Source organism: Echeneis naucrates, chromosome 9, assembly GCF_900963305.1.
Source record: "Echeneis naucrates chromosome 9, fEcheNa1.1, whole genome shotgun sequence".
Lineage (NCBI taxonomy): Eukaryota > Metazoa > Chordata > Actinopteri > Carangiformes > Echeneidae > Echeneis > Echeneis naucrates.
In genome coordinates, this window is record NC_042519.1 from 16,512,499 (window position 1) to 16,526,644 (window position 14,146).

The following is a 14,146-nucleotide window of genomic DNA, read 5'->3' on the forward strand; positions in this document are numbered from 1 at the left end:
AGAAATTAAGTTGAAACTCTTTTTGACAGTGTGATCATAGTATTAAGAAGGAAGATTTCAAAACCACATATTGGGAGTGTTTACTGAACCAAATTACATCATACTAATATGAATGTAGATTTCAATGCAAAAACAAATGATTAAAAATCTAATGATCTGAGGCAAAATATGTTTGTGTTTCACTGTCTTTCTTTTGAAGGTGTACTTAAAATTGTAATAACCTGCACTTCAAATATAAATTCAAATGTATTTAAAAAGAGTAACTCAAACTATTTAAAACCATCAGAGCAGAATTTATTCAATTTTGGGGCTGACATTAGGCTTGGCAGAGGTTTGCAGTCAGTGATTTTCTACTTCTACATTGAATCATTTTCATGTAAGATTTTCTTTGTAACCAAAAACGTGTTTATTTATTGGTTAATTAGGGATTGATCATCTCTGAAACCAAATGGCCAAGCTAAGTTGAATGCTACTTGAAGAACAGTGCAGTGACTTCACCTATAATTATTTTTTAGCAATTGGATTTACTGTAGATTCATACACACAATCTGAAAAAAAAAAAATGAAAGATGATCTTTCAGAGAGGTGGCATCTTTGAAAAGAACCAAGATTTGGCTTTTATTTTCAGTGAATTTTACCAAAATCATTGTTATACCTTTCTTTCTTGCCAACATCTAAGGCTGATGTTTTTCAGTCCCTGGTTCCTGTCAGCGTTTTGCTGTGTTTTCTAGGACTGAACGATCAAAAATGAAAAACACATACACATACTCACGATGAGATACAGCTTTATTTCAAAGTTGGATGTATTCAGACTATTAAACAGCCCACAGGTGATCCTCATCAGAGATCACAGGACATTAAATCTCCAATCTGAACACAAAACTGAAGCACATCATATGGTCAATACAAAATGACTTAAAAAAATGGAAAAAGTGAGAAAGAAAAAACAAACAAACAAAAAAAAAAAAAAAACGGCGTTTCTCCCCTTCATATCTGCCTATTTCCAGAGGCCACCGGAGCCATAAAACCTTAAACTCTAGTTTTTCGGGTTGTGCTTTTAGACTAATGCTTGTAAGCATTGGCACTTAGTGGAGTCAGAGAGGAGGACAAGGGGACAGAACAGGGAGCAGAAACACAGACTACAGTAAGAAGAGCCCGTCCAGCAGAAGTTGGGGTCTCACAATGTGAATCTGAAAGAACAAGAGAAAACGTTTGTCCCTCCCACCCATAAGTACGAATGCAGGCAGAGTAAAAAGTATAGCCACTTTGATCGATGCTGCAGCATTCACATGCGTTGAGTGTCTGCAGTGTGGACTCAGAAGTTCTGGAGCGATGAGAAACGTGTCAGAAAGACCTGCCACTGCCATTTATCTAGTTCTAAAGATCTCCATCTGTCAACAACTTTGCTCGTTTCTACATCTGCAAAGTTATGATGACTGTCCCACTGCCTTTGAATGCTTTGGCATGTCCACATCTGGTTTGGTGTTTTGACAGGAACCAGGGCAGGAAAGGCACTTCAAAGTGGGGACGTTCCTTTTGATTTGTCTGTCGGTTCTGTCCTAAGCCCGAAAAACTAAGAAAAAAGTCGGCTGGTTGACTTCCTTTAAAGCTATGACTCCTTGAAATGGCCAAAGGGGAATCTGTAACACAGAAGAGAAGAAGTCCAGTCAGTGGTGGCCGGAGACTGAAAGTGTTTGAACCAACCGGTTTTGAGTTCAGCAGAAAAGGGCAGATAGGAATGAGATGAAAGCCGTGTGATAAAGAACTGTTGCAATATTGGGGAGGCTCTTACAGAGAGAATGGTCTTCAGGGCTTTGTGGGGGGGTTTAGCCCTCAATGGAGACCTCCGGAACAATGTGTCCATTCAATGCCCCCTCTGCTGACATCTCCTGAACGACAGATCAGATCAGCAAAACATGTTAATGAAATGGGCACTTATTTATATATATTAATTTCTAACAATGAGGATTATGTGCATACGACTCAGTCAGGTCCAGGAAAAGGTTCGAAGCTAAAGCTGTGTTGCATGTCTTAAAAGATGTGTCTTTTACCGCTGAGTTGAGCTGCACAGCCTCCACAGCGAGCTGCATCTGACACGGCATGTCACAGATTTCTGACTTAGGCGCCTCTGACAGAACATCCAGACACGTGTGCTCAGCAGTAGCATCCTGGGCAGCGGAGGAGAGGGAAAGAAGGGCGTTCGGACTGACTACAGATCTGTCTTTAAACGCATGTATATACACTATACGACATACAAAACCACAGTACGAGGCTGCCAAAGAACCAACAACCACTGCAGTAGCTTACAATGGCCATTTCCACTTGAGGGGCAGCAGCAGGTTCAGGCTCAGCAGCGGTCACAGCCGCCACATCCACAGGTTCTGTTTGGGTGACGGAGGTTTCCCTCACGGCCACAGTTTCCTAAATAGAGCAGAGACGGGAAAATAAAAATAAACAATTTGAAATCATCATATTGCTGACGTGCAGGTCTCCTGGTGATCTGATTTTAAATGCTCCACACGAGACTGAAGCCACAAAGAAAGAACTGCAGACTTTTAGCAGGCTGCCAACTGGTGGCCTTCATTAAGCTCAGATCTCCACTGTTTCAGCCAAAAATGACACAGCCCTAAGGTGCAACATTTTATCATATATTTATAATTTCTTCATACATTTAACAGTTATGAGGTCCAGTGATGAATCCTTTTTGTGTAGTTCTCACCTGCTCAACAGAAACCGCTGTGGCGATCTCCACTGCTGACACTGATTCTGTGACAACAAAGTCATCAATCAGTGTGTCAGCAGCGTCCTGGGCAGCCGCAGCCTGGAGGGGCAAAAGGAATAACCCATACATTTCTAATCTGTGGATGATCTCTTTGACATCCAGAACTCTGCCATTACATTCACACAAACATTTAACATGAAATTAATTACAGACCTCAAGTTTCACCTCTGTGACTTCACCTACAAGAGTTTCCGCCTCTTCTGCAGGAGCCTCAGGGACAGCGTCCGGCACCTGGTGAGACAACAGGTACAAAACACATCCAGATTGGTTACATTTATGTTTGTGAAGTATTGCTATTAATCCAGAAATCACCCGATGATCCAACTGTAAAGCAATAAATGAGATATGTAGACATTTTTTAGTGGTGAGGGAAAAGGAAAAATACTCACCACTGGGATTTCCACAGTCTGGGCAGGCACATCCTGGTGCAAACAATGAAATCACAGGTCACAATCAGTCTCTGCTGCTTGCCATTGAATTAGATTTTGAAATAATTCATGCCATTAATAAAACAGGAGCAGGCAGCTCTGCTTGACCCTGCTGTAAAACTTTGAAGCCACAGCAGCAAATGACAACAACAAAAAGACATAAAAAAAAAAAAAAAAAAAGAGTAAGGGAAGTATTTTCATCAGCGTTGCACCTCTGTGACTGTAACAGGCTCAGCAGGGACTTCAGGTGCACTTTCTTCAGCCAAGACCTCCACCTCAGCTTCACCTTCATCCTCCTCCACTGCAGCTGCAGGACTGTCACTGGCCTCAGTCTCCTGCTGGGGCTCAGGTATCTCTGAGGGCTTCTCCGCTGGCTCCACAGCTGTTTCTTTAACCACCTCCACCTCCAGCGAGCCTGTTTCTGCGGCTTCAGTTACGGGTGCAGATGTGCCCTCAGTGGCAGCAGCTTCTGCCTCCACCTGGGTGGCTGTGTCTTCCTCTGCCGAGGCCGCAGCCTCTGGCTCGCAGACATCATGTGTCTGCACACGCCAAATCAACACGGCACACGTTAAGGAAAAACCATGCAACATGCATCTCTCTGGTTAAACATACAGTGATCACAAAACGAGACTGATTTAACATTGATGGTCGATTTCAATGAATTTAATTTAAAATTTAATGTTGACCAGTGCAGGCCTGAACAGCTCATTCTTACCTGTTCAGTCTCTGTGGTTGTGATTGATGTGTCGTCCTGCAAAAACACAGTTCAAACTCTTTTTTGGATTTACAGACAAATAAGGAAATGAATAAGTAATGGTTCTTTATCAGCTTTAATGTGTCAGTGTTCTGCACAGGGAAAGTGTTGTTCGAATGCTCAAACTGAAGGTTTGTTTCTTGTCCGATCCAACAACTTACGAAACATGAGTGGAAACTCTGAGTTACTCTTTTTTTAAACATACAGTACCAGTCGAAAGTCTGAATACAGTGTGTCCAGACTTGTGACTGGTACTGTATGTCATTACTTACACAAGTGTTTTTGTTGTTATGAGATTGGATTTTCCACTCTAACTTCTGCAATGTTCTTTCCTTTTGGTTGAGAAATGTGTTAAGAACATCAGAGGCTCTTTACAAAGAGTTCCAGCTGTCTCTGTGATATATGACTGAAAAATCAAAGCATTTGAAAAGTGTCACATTGAGTTGTTTTACTCTCACTCATTCACACCCAGTATCTGCCTCTGGCTATGACTGCAAATATTAACTGCCTGAACAAGTTGAGGTTTGGGGGACAGAAAAGGGGTTGCGTGTGTGTGTGTGTTTGTGTGTTTGTGTTTAAATACATGCAGCTTTGTTTTACCTGGACCTCGGCAGGAGCTGCCACCGGGGCCTCGGCTTGGGGTGAGACCTACAATCCAAACAGGGAGAGCATTTATTTGCAATTCAGCAAAACAATCATATAACATATATTCAAGTTCATTTAATCTAATAAAAGAAAGTGTGGTTGGCCAAAAAAAAAAAAAAAGCACATCTCATTAAAAATGTGCCCCGGAATTCATTAACAATCATTTAAAAGCAATTACAAATATTTAGTGCTGAAGAAATTAGCCCGTTTTACGATATTTAAAGTTTTGGCTCTGAAAGAGTCAAACACACACATACACACATACATGTAGCTGGTCATTACATGTTGTCACACCCCAACTGTGGCTGCAATGGCTAAGGAGGCTCTTTGCAGGAAACAGGAAACTTTTAATGAGGAGGTTTTTAGGATTGTGCATTTGGACTGGCCGTCCACACAAACAGCAAGCGCTCACACTCTCCTGTGAATACACTTTGCGTGTGACTAAAGCTGTAGTTGCTGAAAGGGGGGGGGGGGGGGGGGGGGTTGCACATATACAGGACTGTTACAACCAATTGGATAAAGTAAGACTGTGACGCCCTCTCTGCCCTCTTTAAAATCCACCTCAGAAAACTGACATATTCACCTCATTAAATCAGACTACAGTTATTCCACAACTCCTGCACAAATTTGCATCTCCCACATCTGAAATTACAGTTTTTAGCAGCTGTTTGTCATTCGGAAAGAGCAAAAGTGGGCAATGGATAGAGAAGTTGACCAGCTGAATTCTCCATGAGCAAAGTGCATATTCATCAGAGGCTGGAGCTATGTTCTCTGGTTGGCGTTGCTTCCGTATTTTTAGTATTAGATCATGGAGCTCAGATAATGACACAGTGAAGTCACTTCTATTTTTCCTATTCTGCAAGCTTGCTGTCGATTGGCAGGGACAGTCAGCAGTGGCCTAAATAGCCATTGGTTGTTCCTGCTGCTGTGCAGCCAGGTGTGTTGAGCCATAGTGGCAACCCCAGGGAGCGGGATATAAATATTGTAAATGTTCATAGTCAGACAGTAAATTATTCATCCTGTTTTTACCAGCTTTTCTTCAATGCGTACTGCTGCTACATATACAGGCCGAACATCCACCAGGCAAAAAGCTAATGTCACCTATCTGCAGTTTTTAGATGACAGGATTTATTTTTATGACAAACATATGTTAATAGCCTCAAAGAGATACTTGACAACCTTTTACTCCTGAGGAATCCAGCCCTGCAGGATCTTAAACAACTAATAACTAAGAGCTGTTAAATAGTATAGGCAAGCCCACAGTAAGGAAGGACCAACGTATGCACCCGCAATAGGCCTGGGGGGAGGGTGTAGGGGAGGGGGCGGAGGAGGGGAGGAAGGAGCTGGGTTAGTGGCCTTCCTTTGCTTGATGGTAAATGCACACACACACATACAGTTTGTCCCAGCACCAGAACACTCTGTACCAAATTGATCTGTGCACAGATCCTGATCCAGAAGTCTGACAAAAAGGACAAATTTAGCACACGCCAAAGCTGATCGAAGAGCAGCTACATTTTATGCAGGCCATTTAAAGAAAGACGAAATGACACAGTTTACCTGTCTACACTGAACTCCGGCCGACTTTATATACTTTATACTGTATATATATTATAACTGCTGACACACATACCGAGTCTCACTCATAAATGAATCAAGACTTTAGTGAAACAATTTGCAGTTTGCATTTGTTCACCAAGATGTCTACTGACTTCGAATAAAAGGAAAGCTGAATGAATGTAAGCAAAAATGAACACAGGACATTTAACTGCTGTCTGTGCATCAGTAAATGATAGAGCTTACATCTGTAGAGCTGTCACAAAGAAAAAAAACCATTAAAGTTACAAAGAGGTGTGGGGAAAAGGCCAAAATAATCCTCAGCTTCAGCCTCTTTCTTTATCAATTAGAGTTTTTAAACAAAAAAAAAATTTGTGAGAAAATGTTTTTTTGTAAGCTGATTCACATAATTTAAGTTCTATGCTGTAGATCGTAACCAAAATAAAATATTAATTCATTCATATATGTGTGTGTATGTGTTTAGTGATGAAAGAAATTTTGCTCTATGTTGTCATTGTGAGCAAATGCACACAGAACAGCCTCCACTAGAGATTAGCCACCAACTTTAAAAAGGTTGTGACAGCTGCCTGTAAGCTTCCCTTCAGCACACAAATACCAAAGTCAGACACATAGACACACACCCAACAACGACAACAACAGGCATATGGACCCCTCCGAGGACCCAACAAGGGAGTCAATATACCACCATCACCAGTCAAGAAGCCTCTGAGAACTAGCAAAGAACTGACAGTCAAAGAAAGACACATGATCATATGCATGTGCTGATTAGACAAGTTAATGAAGGGCCCATAGTCAGCCATAGGAGAAAGGGAATGATGAAAGAAGGAAAGGAGAGAGGACACGAGTTGGGGGAGAGACAAGGGAGGAACAAATGGTGGGAGGGCAAGGTTGACGAGGTAGGACAGGCTTACAAGGGAGGAGTGTGAGGGATGGGAGGGGGGGGGGGGCTGCAGGAGCACAGAGGGAGCAAGCTGGTACAAAATGTTCAGCCTAAGTAGGAACCGCACCCACCACTGCTTTAGGCCATAAAAGAGACAAAGACATTCTGCGGGTTAGATTGAGTGGTGGGTTCATACTCACCTGGCTCTCCCCGGCAGCATCCAGAAGTTGTGGGGCCACCTCTTTTTGGCCCCAAAGCCAGCTGAATATGAGCCCCATTTATGCCTGGTCTGATTTAATTATCTTTGTGTCACAACTTTAGTTTGACACACATGCGAGTTCGCCAAGGCTCAAAAAGTTCATACAAACCAAAGCAAGTAAAAAACAAATGCGGCTGTACGTGTTTGCCACTAAGACCTGCACTGAATAATTCCCGGGTTTTGCAGGAGCGCAGAAGTGTTTCTGTTGCTCAGCTGAATCTTGCACATCTGCAAGCAGTGAGGGCGCAAACAAAAAGCAAAGCAAGGGGGGAGAATGGGGAGAGATGGTAAGTGTGGGTGATGGTGGAAAGGAAGGGGGGGCGGGGGGGAGGGAGGGGAGGAGGTAGGGACAGCGAGACAGAGGGTGGATACTGCCACAGTTTAACAACTGCACAATGATAGGCTGTCAATCTCCTATAGAAGCGTCTTGACTGGTCCTGTATGGATCGGTGGGTGGAGCAACACTTCCGAACTAAAACTAACACTTGGGGGTTAGAGGTCACAATGCTAATGCCATCTATGGAACAGTCCAAGTATGACTGCAGCACAGTTTGCCCAGAGCGGTGTTAATTGGCCATCCTATTGCCAACACATCCTGTTTTTCTCTTATATTTGGCCTGGACATTATCACGCTCTCACATGCACACTAACATACATGTGAACGCATACGAGTGCACCATATTTGGTCACAGCTCAGGTATTAGAAGGGAAGATCATTTATTTGGGGTGTGAGTATGAGTATGTCTTAACTGCTGGGACACCGCACGTTGAGAGCAGGAAGATTCAGTTTTGAAGTAGGTTTAGATTATTGGTTAGGGACTGGGGAATGCATTATGCCAATCATAAACAGATAAAGATAGCTCTGTGTGTGTGTGTGTGTGTGTGTGTGGGTCAAGCAAAAAGAAAACGTTATTGGCACCAACAGTTTGGAAATAGGTGGTAAAAATTCTCTGCCCAGTCTCCCACAGATGGAGCCTACAATCTTTTTCACTTTCCACCTCTTTGCTAAATGGAACATGTTGTTCTCTCTGCCCCCCCGCCCCCCCGCTTCCACCTCTTTTCTCCAAAAAGGGACAGAGTAACAGCACATTTTGACCAAAGAGCATCTAAAAAAAAGACTCAAACTGTTCACAAAAGCCAAACTTAGCCTGACAAAACAAACTGGCAATAGAAAGGATCGACGCAAATGCAAAATAGAACTTCATGACGCTCGTTTTTCCAACATTTAACTGACAAGCATGTAAAATGGCAACTGCATTTTAAATGTAGGTACATGCTGAGCTCAAGACACCTTCCAAGGAACCATCTTGGTGAGATGAAGTCTCACCAAGTGTGTCGTTTTTTTAATTATTATTATCCTGATAAAGCTAAACCAATTGAGTAAATACTGAAGGAGACTATTTCAAAATGGAAATCATTCCTCCACCTCCAACATCCACATCTGTAACAAGAAGCAGCTTTCTTACCTGAGCACAAGGTTCTGCTTCTGGTTCAGCCTCCTGGTCAACCACACCCTCGACTACAGGAGGGTCCACTGGAAGAGTCTTAGCGACTCGTGCTTCTTCGTGGACCTGCTGCTCCAACACCACAGCCTTGGTCTCTGCTGCTTCAGTTTTTGCTGGGACGGGTTCTGGGACAGGTTCTATCACTGGTTTTGGCTCTGCTTTGGGGGTCTCCACAACAGGAACAGTAATGGGCACGGCCTCTGGAATTTTTTCTGGAGCTGGAGCTGGTGCTGGTGCTGTAGCTGGGGCTGGGGCAGGAGCTGGAGTTGGAGCTGGAACTGGAGTTGGAGCAGGAGCTGGAGCAGGAGCTGTAGCTGTAGCTGGGGCTGAAGTTGGAGCTGTGGCCGTGGTTGGCGCAGGAGCTGGAGTTTTAGCTGGGGCCGTAGTTGGAGCAGGAGCTGGAGTTGGAGCTGGAACTGGAGTTGGAGCTGTAGCTGTAGTTGGAGCAGGAGCTGGAGCAGGAGCTGTAGCTGTAGCTGGGGCTGTAGTTGGAGCTGTAGCTGTAGCTGGGGCTGAAGTTGGAGCTGGGGCCGTAGTTGGAGCAGGAGCTGGAGTTGGAGCTGGGGCTGTAGTTGGAGCTGGGGCTGTAGCTGGGGCTGGAGTTGGAGCTGGGGCCGTAGTTGGAGCTGGGGCTGGAGTTGGAGCTGTAGCTGTAGCTGGAGCTGAAGTTGGAGCTGGGGCCGTAGTTGGAGCAGGAGCTGGAGTTTTAGCTGGGGCCGTAGTTGGAGCAGGAGCTGGAGTTGGAGCTGGGGCTGTAGTTGGAGCTGGGGCTGTAGTTGGAGCTGGAGTTGGAGTTGGAGCTGGGGCCGTAGTTGGAGCTGGGGCCGTAGTTGGAGCTGGGGCTGTAGTTGGAGCTGGAGTTGGAGTTGGAGCTGGGGCCGTAGTTGGAGCTGGGGCCGTAGTTGGAGCTGGGGCTGTAGCTGGGGCTGGAGTTGGAGCTGTAGCTGTAGCTGGAGCTGGAGTTGGAGCTGGGGCCGTAGTTGGAGCTGGAGTTGGAGTTGGAGCTGGGGCCGTAGTTGGAGCTGGGGCCGTAGTTGGAGCTGGGGCTGTAGCTGGGGCCGTAGTTGGAGCTGTAGCTTTAGCTGGGGCTGTAGCTGGCGTTTTAGGCGCTTTCTTTGGGGTTGCTGCAGGGGGCGCACCTACTGCAACCGCAGGGCTAGCTTTGACCGGCGAAATGGCCGCATGCTGCTCTTCGAGGGCTCTTCTCTGAGCTTGCTGCGAAAGGGCAAACACCAAAAATTTTAGAGTGGTTTCTAGTTTTGCCAGAATGGTATTTTACTTTCAATTAACACAAATTCTGCAAGAATTTCAATCAGTATTAAATGATTATTTTAGATCGTTACACAAACTGAACAGCTGAGATTGTTAAGTCTAAAAGCTGCAGAGTGTGAAACCTGATTTTGCTACAAACAAGTGCCGAGTATTTTAAGCAACCTGCTAAAAGAAGTGAAGTACCAGTAGGAAAGGGGTGATGTTTAGGGGTGTGAATAGAACTGAGGCGTGTCCAGGTGTTGATGTGATCTTCGTGCTAGCACATTTCTCTCTGCAGGAATATCAGGCATGCCACACCAGCCAGGTCCGACATGTTGTTCAGCTCCGGACAAAGCTCCCTCAGGCTTTAATGAAAGTTTTAGGAACTCAGACCACCGGAGGGCGGGGCCGAGTAACTGGGAGTGGGCCCAGCAAAGCTAGTTAGATAATGGGAGCTAATTAGTTGAATCAGAGTGGTCTTGACAGGTCTGGTGAAGCGGGAAAGGAAACCGTGTGAGTCAGCAGCACTGATGGCCGTCCCGCGGGCCAGACAGTGGGCCTAATCACATCATAATCAGGTTATAATCAGGTTACAATCACTCCCCAAAAATGCTTTTGTTAGGCTGACAGCCAGTTGGGCATTCGCAGTGCTGTAAGCCAGCCTGTGTACATGAGGGCAAATGTCTACGCCTCTCCAACTAGCCGCTGTCAAAACAACCCCTCGCACAAATCCCCACAAACAGATTGCTGTGTAGAATCCAAACCTCGCCAACATAAAGTTAGATAGATATTTAAATCTAATTACATTTCAATTGTTGCGATGTGGCATAAAGGAGGCCCAGCCATCCCTGGGGGAAAACACTTTTTTTTATCACAAGGAGAGTGATACAAAGGGATGTGTGGCCAAAGTTGGGCGCTCAGCTTGACATCTTTAAGCTCTTTCCTTCTCTCAGCCCTGATATCTCTGAGGGAAATGTTGATAACACCACACTGTAAGGTGCCATTTTTATCTGAGTGTCACTAGCAGACTAGCAGAGAGAAACAGAGAGACTGTGCAGACTCCAGCCTGGCAAAAATAAGGCAAGACATTCCTCCAGTCAACACACTACCAAATACAGCCGTGTGATGCCGAGACTCAGAGACTGGGGGGGGGGGGGGGGGGGGGGTTGTGGAAGAATGCCACCAAGTCCATACTGAGAAGTTTTAACCAGAGCTACAGGACTGGGCTTCGACTCAGCCTTTAGTGATGAGGCAAGGGATTATTTTTAGTAGTGAGAACAGAAAATAGCACATTTGAAATAATTACGATTGGAAATGACACAGAATGATGTTTGGGGATGGCACAACCTTTGCCCCTTGAGAATATAGAGCCTTTGTGTTAGATTCTCACTCGTCACACACCCCTCCCTCTCCGCCACACCCACCATTTGACTTCGGGCACTTGAATGTTGAGAAATGAAATTGAAGAGCCGCATGTCAGTCATTTGGTCGTTGGGGCTGCTGCATCAGTTCCTTCAGTTGAATAATGACAACAAAGTAAATCAGGGCACCGCTTATCCTGATTATTGTGTGTCCTTTGCAGAAATATACCTGTTCAAACTGTGACTGAGTGAATTAATGACAATAAACTCTAAACGCTCCGACCTCCACTGGACTTGTCCCATGAAGGAAACAGTCTTCTGTGTCCATTGGTGCTCAAAGTAGCATCTCAGTTGTAATTCACTGTATCATTTTCACACCGCTTCCTTTGGCGCGTGCATTTTCGGTAGAGCTCGATGTCTCCGCAGGATTTTACGCACGAAGCTCGGAGCGCTCGAAGTGAAACAGTGTGACCCAGCAGGATCACATTCACAGAGTTAATGCATGAGGTGACCCAACAAAAAATAAACTGCCATTAAATTACAATAGAATTTGAGGCAACTTTCGATTTCTTTTTATTTGCACTTGTTTGTGAGCTTTTCAAATCCATCATTATTTTCTATCCATTCGGTCAACAAAAGCAAGTTTCCATTTCTTTTATGCTCAGAAAAACATTTAAGCTATGAAGAGACCACCAGCAGCACAATAAGAGGAGGGTCCTCATTAACTTAAACACTCTCTCCGTCCGAATGAGGTTTTAATTATGATGAGAGGGGGGAAAAAGCGGTGGGGGAAAAGTGCGTCGGTCACTCACCACCCTCCTCATGCGACGCTTGTTCTTCTTCCTCTTGCTGGGCATTTTGGTTGGAACTGGAGGAAACAAGTAAAGGCCAAGAAGAATGAAAACCAGCAGCGAGACCGAGCGGACAAAAGTGGATGTTTATAAAGCCCCCGGTCCCTCCGTTACCTTTGCAGAGGACCTATGGGATGAGCGGGATGGATGATGGGAGGGGGGTGGAGGGAGGGAGAGAGGGGGGGGGGGGGGGGGGGGTACACACACCCCTGTTTCAACATGCACGTGCACGGGAGCTCAGTGTAGTGATTTTATCAGTGTTGGTCTGTCTACCGGCAGGATGGGGGGGTTGTGTTATGTAATCACAGAGGGTGCCACACCCCCCCCCCCCACCCCCCCGCCCTGGATGATAGAAATTCTTTGGGGGGCTGTAAATGACTCCAGCTCCACATGCTCTGAGCTTTTCTACCTTTAGTTTACAGCCTTGAGTTTTCAGTTGTGTATCATTCAGACCAAACCACAAATGATGCCACCGTTCAGTCGGACATCAGAATGAGTCCACCAGGAGGAAAACACACTTAAACAGTCTCTCATGTGATGCATAAAAAAACCAGTGTGTAGCTCTGAATTCATTAAAATTGTGGAACTAAGAGAATAGTTTTCATTGTGTATGCCTGATGAAGAGAATGAGGAGATACAGAAAGCTTGTATATGTGTGTACGCCCACCCCCATCAGTTGTGAGCAGCCATTGTCTTCCAGCTCTTTGGGTGCAGTCGTGCTCACATGAAGCTCGACTCACGAAGAAGCAAAAGCTTTATTCTGCCAATCATGAAAGGCCATCAGAAGCATGTTCCTGCAGAAGGGGTGTGAGTTGGTGTTTTTTTGGGGGGGTGGACTTCAGTCTTTAGCTGATACACATGTTTATAAATGACTCATTCTCACCTGAGGGCTTGCAGTTAGATGCATGAACTCTTTATGTCAGCAGCATGTCCATGAAGTACGTGTGATTTCCCCACTAAAGCCTTCGCAGCACAACAAACTACTGACATTTCTGTCACCGTAACTTCCTGTAACTGCGCTCACTTTGAACTGTAAATAATAAAATAAATCCAAACCATTTTGCCACGGAGATGCTTGCGTGTGGTCAGGATGTTGATTCTAAAGAAAGAAACTGAAAGGAGATTGTTAATGAATAAATGGAAAGTTTGAAATGTGTGTTTTGAGGATTGACAGTGCAGGACGTGCTTTAAACACTCTGCAGCTGTTTCTTTAAAATATGACTGTAATTAGCTTCAGCTGTCGAAGGTCTTCAGACTAAAGCTAACACGACCTTTTTCACATTCACATTAAGCATGTTAGCTTACTATAATTAGCATGCAAACAGAAATTGGGTGATCAGATTTTGAGTTCATTGAAATGAAAATTTTGGGAAGGTCAAAATGGAGGTCAGTTACAGTTACATTTATTCGCACCAGTTTGTGTTTGCAGAGGCTTCAGCTAACAAAGTCAGACAGTTACACAGAGTTTAATTGCGCGTATTCTAAATGTCTCCCTATTTGTTCTACAGTTTGAATTTTGCAGTCGAATTCAGATTTTACACAACATTCTGCATCGCATACTTGCTAAGCCAGTACTGAGATGTCACTGCTGGAATTGTGCCTGAGATTTAACAGGTGAACATCCAGATAGTGTTTCAAGATTTAACCAAATCTATTCTTGTTGCGTCATTATCAAAGTGGTCCGTGCGTCCCACAGTATTTGTTTGGCTGTCTTTGCGTAACTAGCTTTGTAGTTTCTTCCTCACAAATATTGATTGCATGTTTAGCAATCAATTATTAATGACTCATACTCTTCTGACAAGATCAACTTATTGACAGTGATATCAGCAAGTGTACTCAGCGAGACAGAATATAT

At 44.6% G+C, this 14,146-nt stretch overlaps 1 protein-coding gene across 2 annotated transcripts; it reads right to left on the bottom strand.

Annotated features, from left to right (window-relative positions):
• Window positions 1–768: 768 nt before the first annotated feature.
• On the bottom strand, window positions 769–12,444 carry LOC115049038 (proteoglycan 4-like). Of its 2 annotated transcripts, XM_029510975.1 has the most exons (13): window positions 12,406–12,444; window positions 12,253–12,308; window positions 8,790–10,043; window positions 4,565–4,612; window positions 3,926–3,961; window positions 3,423–3,749; window positions 3,172–3,204; window positions 2,936–3,013; window positions 2,720–2,821; window positions 2,308–2,421; window positions 2,052–2,168; window positions 1,793–1,889; window positions 769–1,640 (listed from the first exon to the last, which is right to left on the bottom strand). In XM_029510975.1, the coding sequence occupies exons 2-12, from the start codon at window positions 12,295–12,297 to the stop codon at window positions 1,827–1,829; spliced, it is 2,217 nt and encodes a 738-aa protein (XP_029366835.1). In that variant the 5' UTR covers window positions 12,298–12,308; window positions 12,406–12,444; the 3' UTR covers window positions 769–1,640; window positions 1,793–1,826. The 2 variants fall into 2 exon arrangements, with proteins under 2 accessions (XP_029366835.1, XP_029366836.1); XM_029510976.1 differs by lacking the exons at window positions 3,423–3,749; window positions 12,406–12,444 and having other exon boundaries at window positions 12,253–12,386.
• Window positions 12,445–14,146: the final 1,702 nt, after the last annotated feature.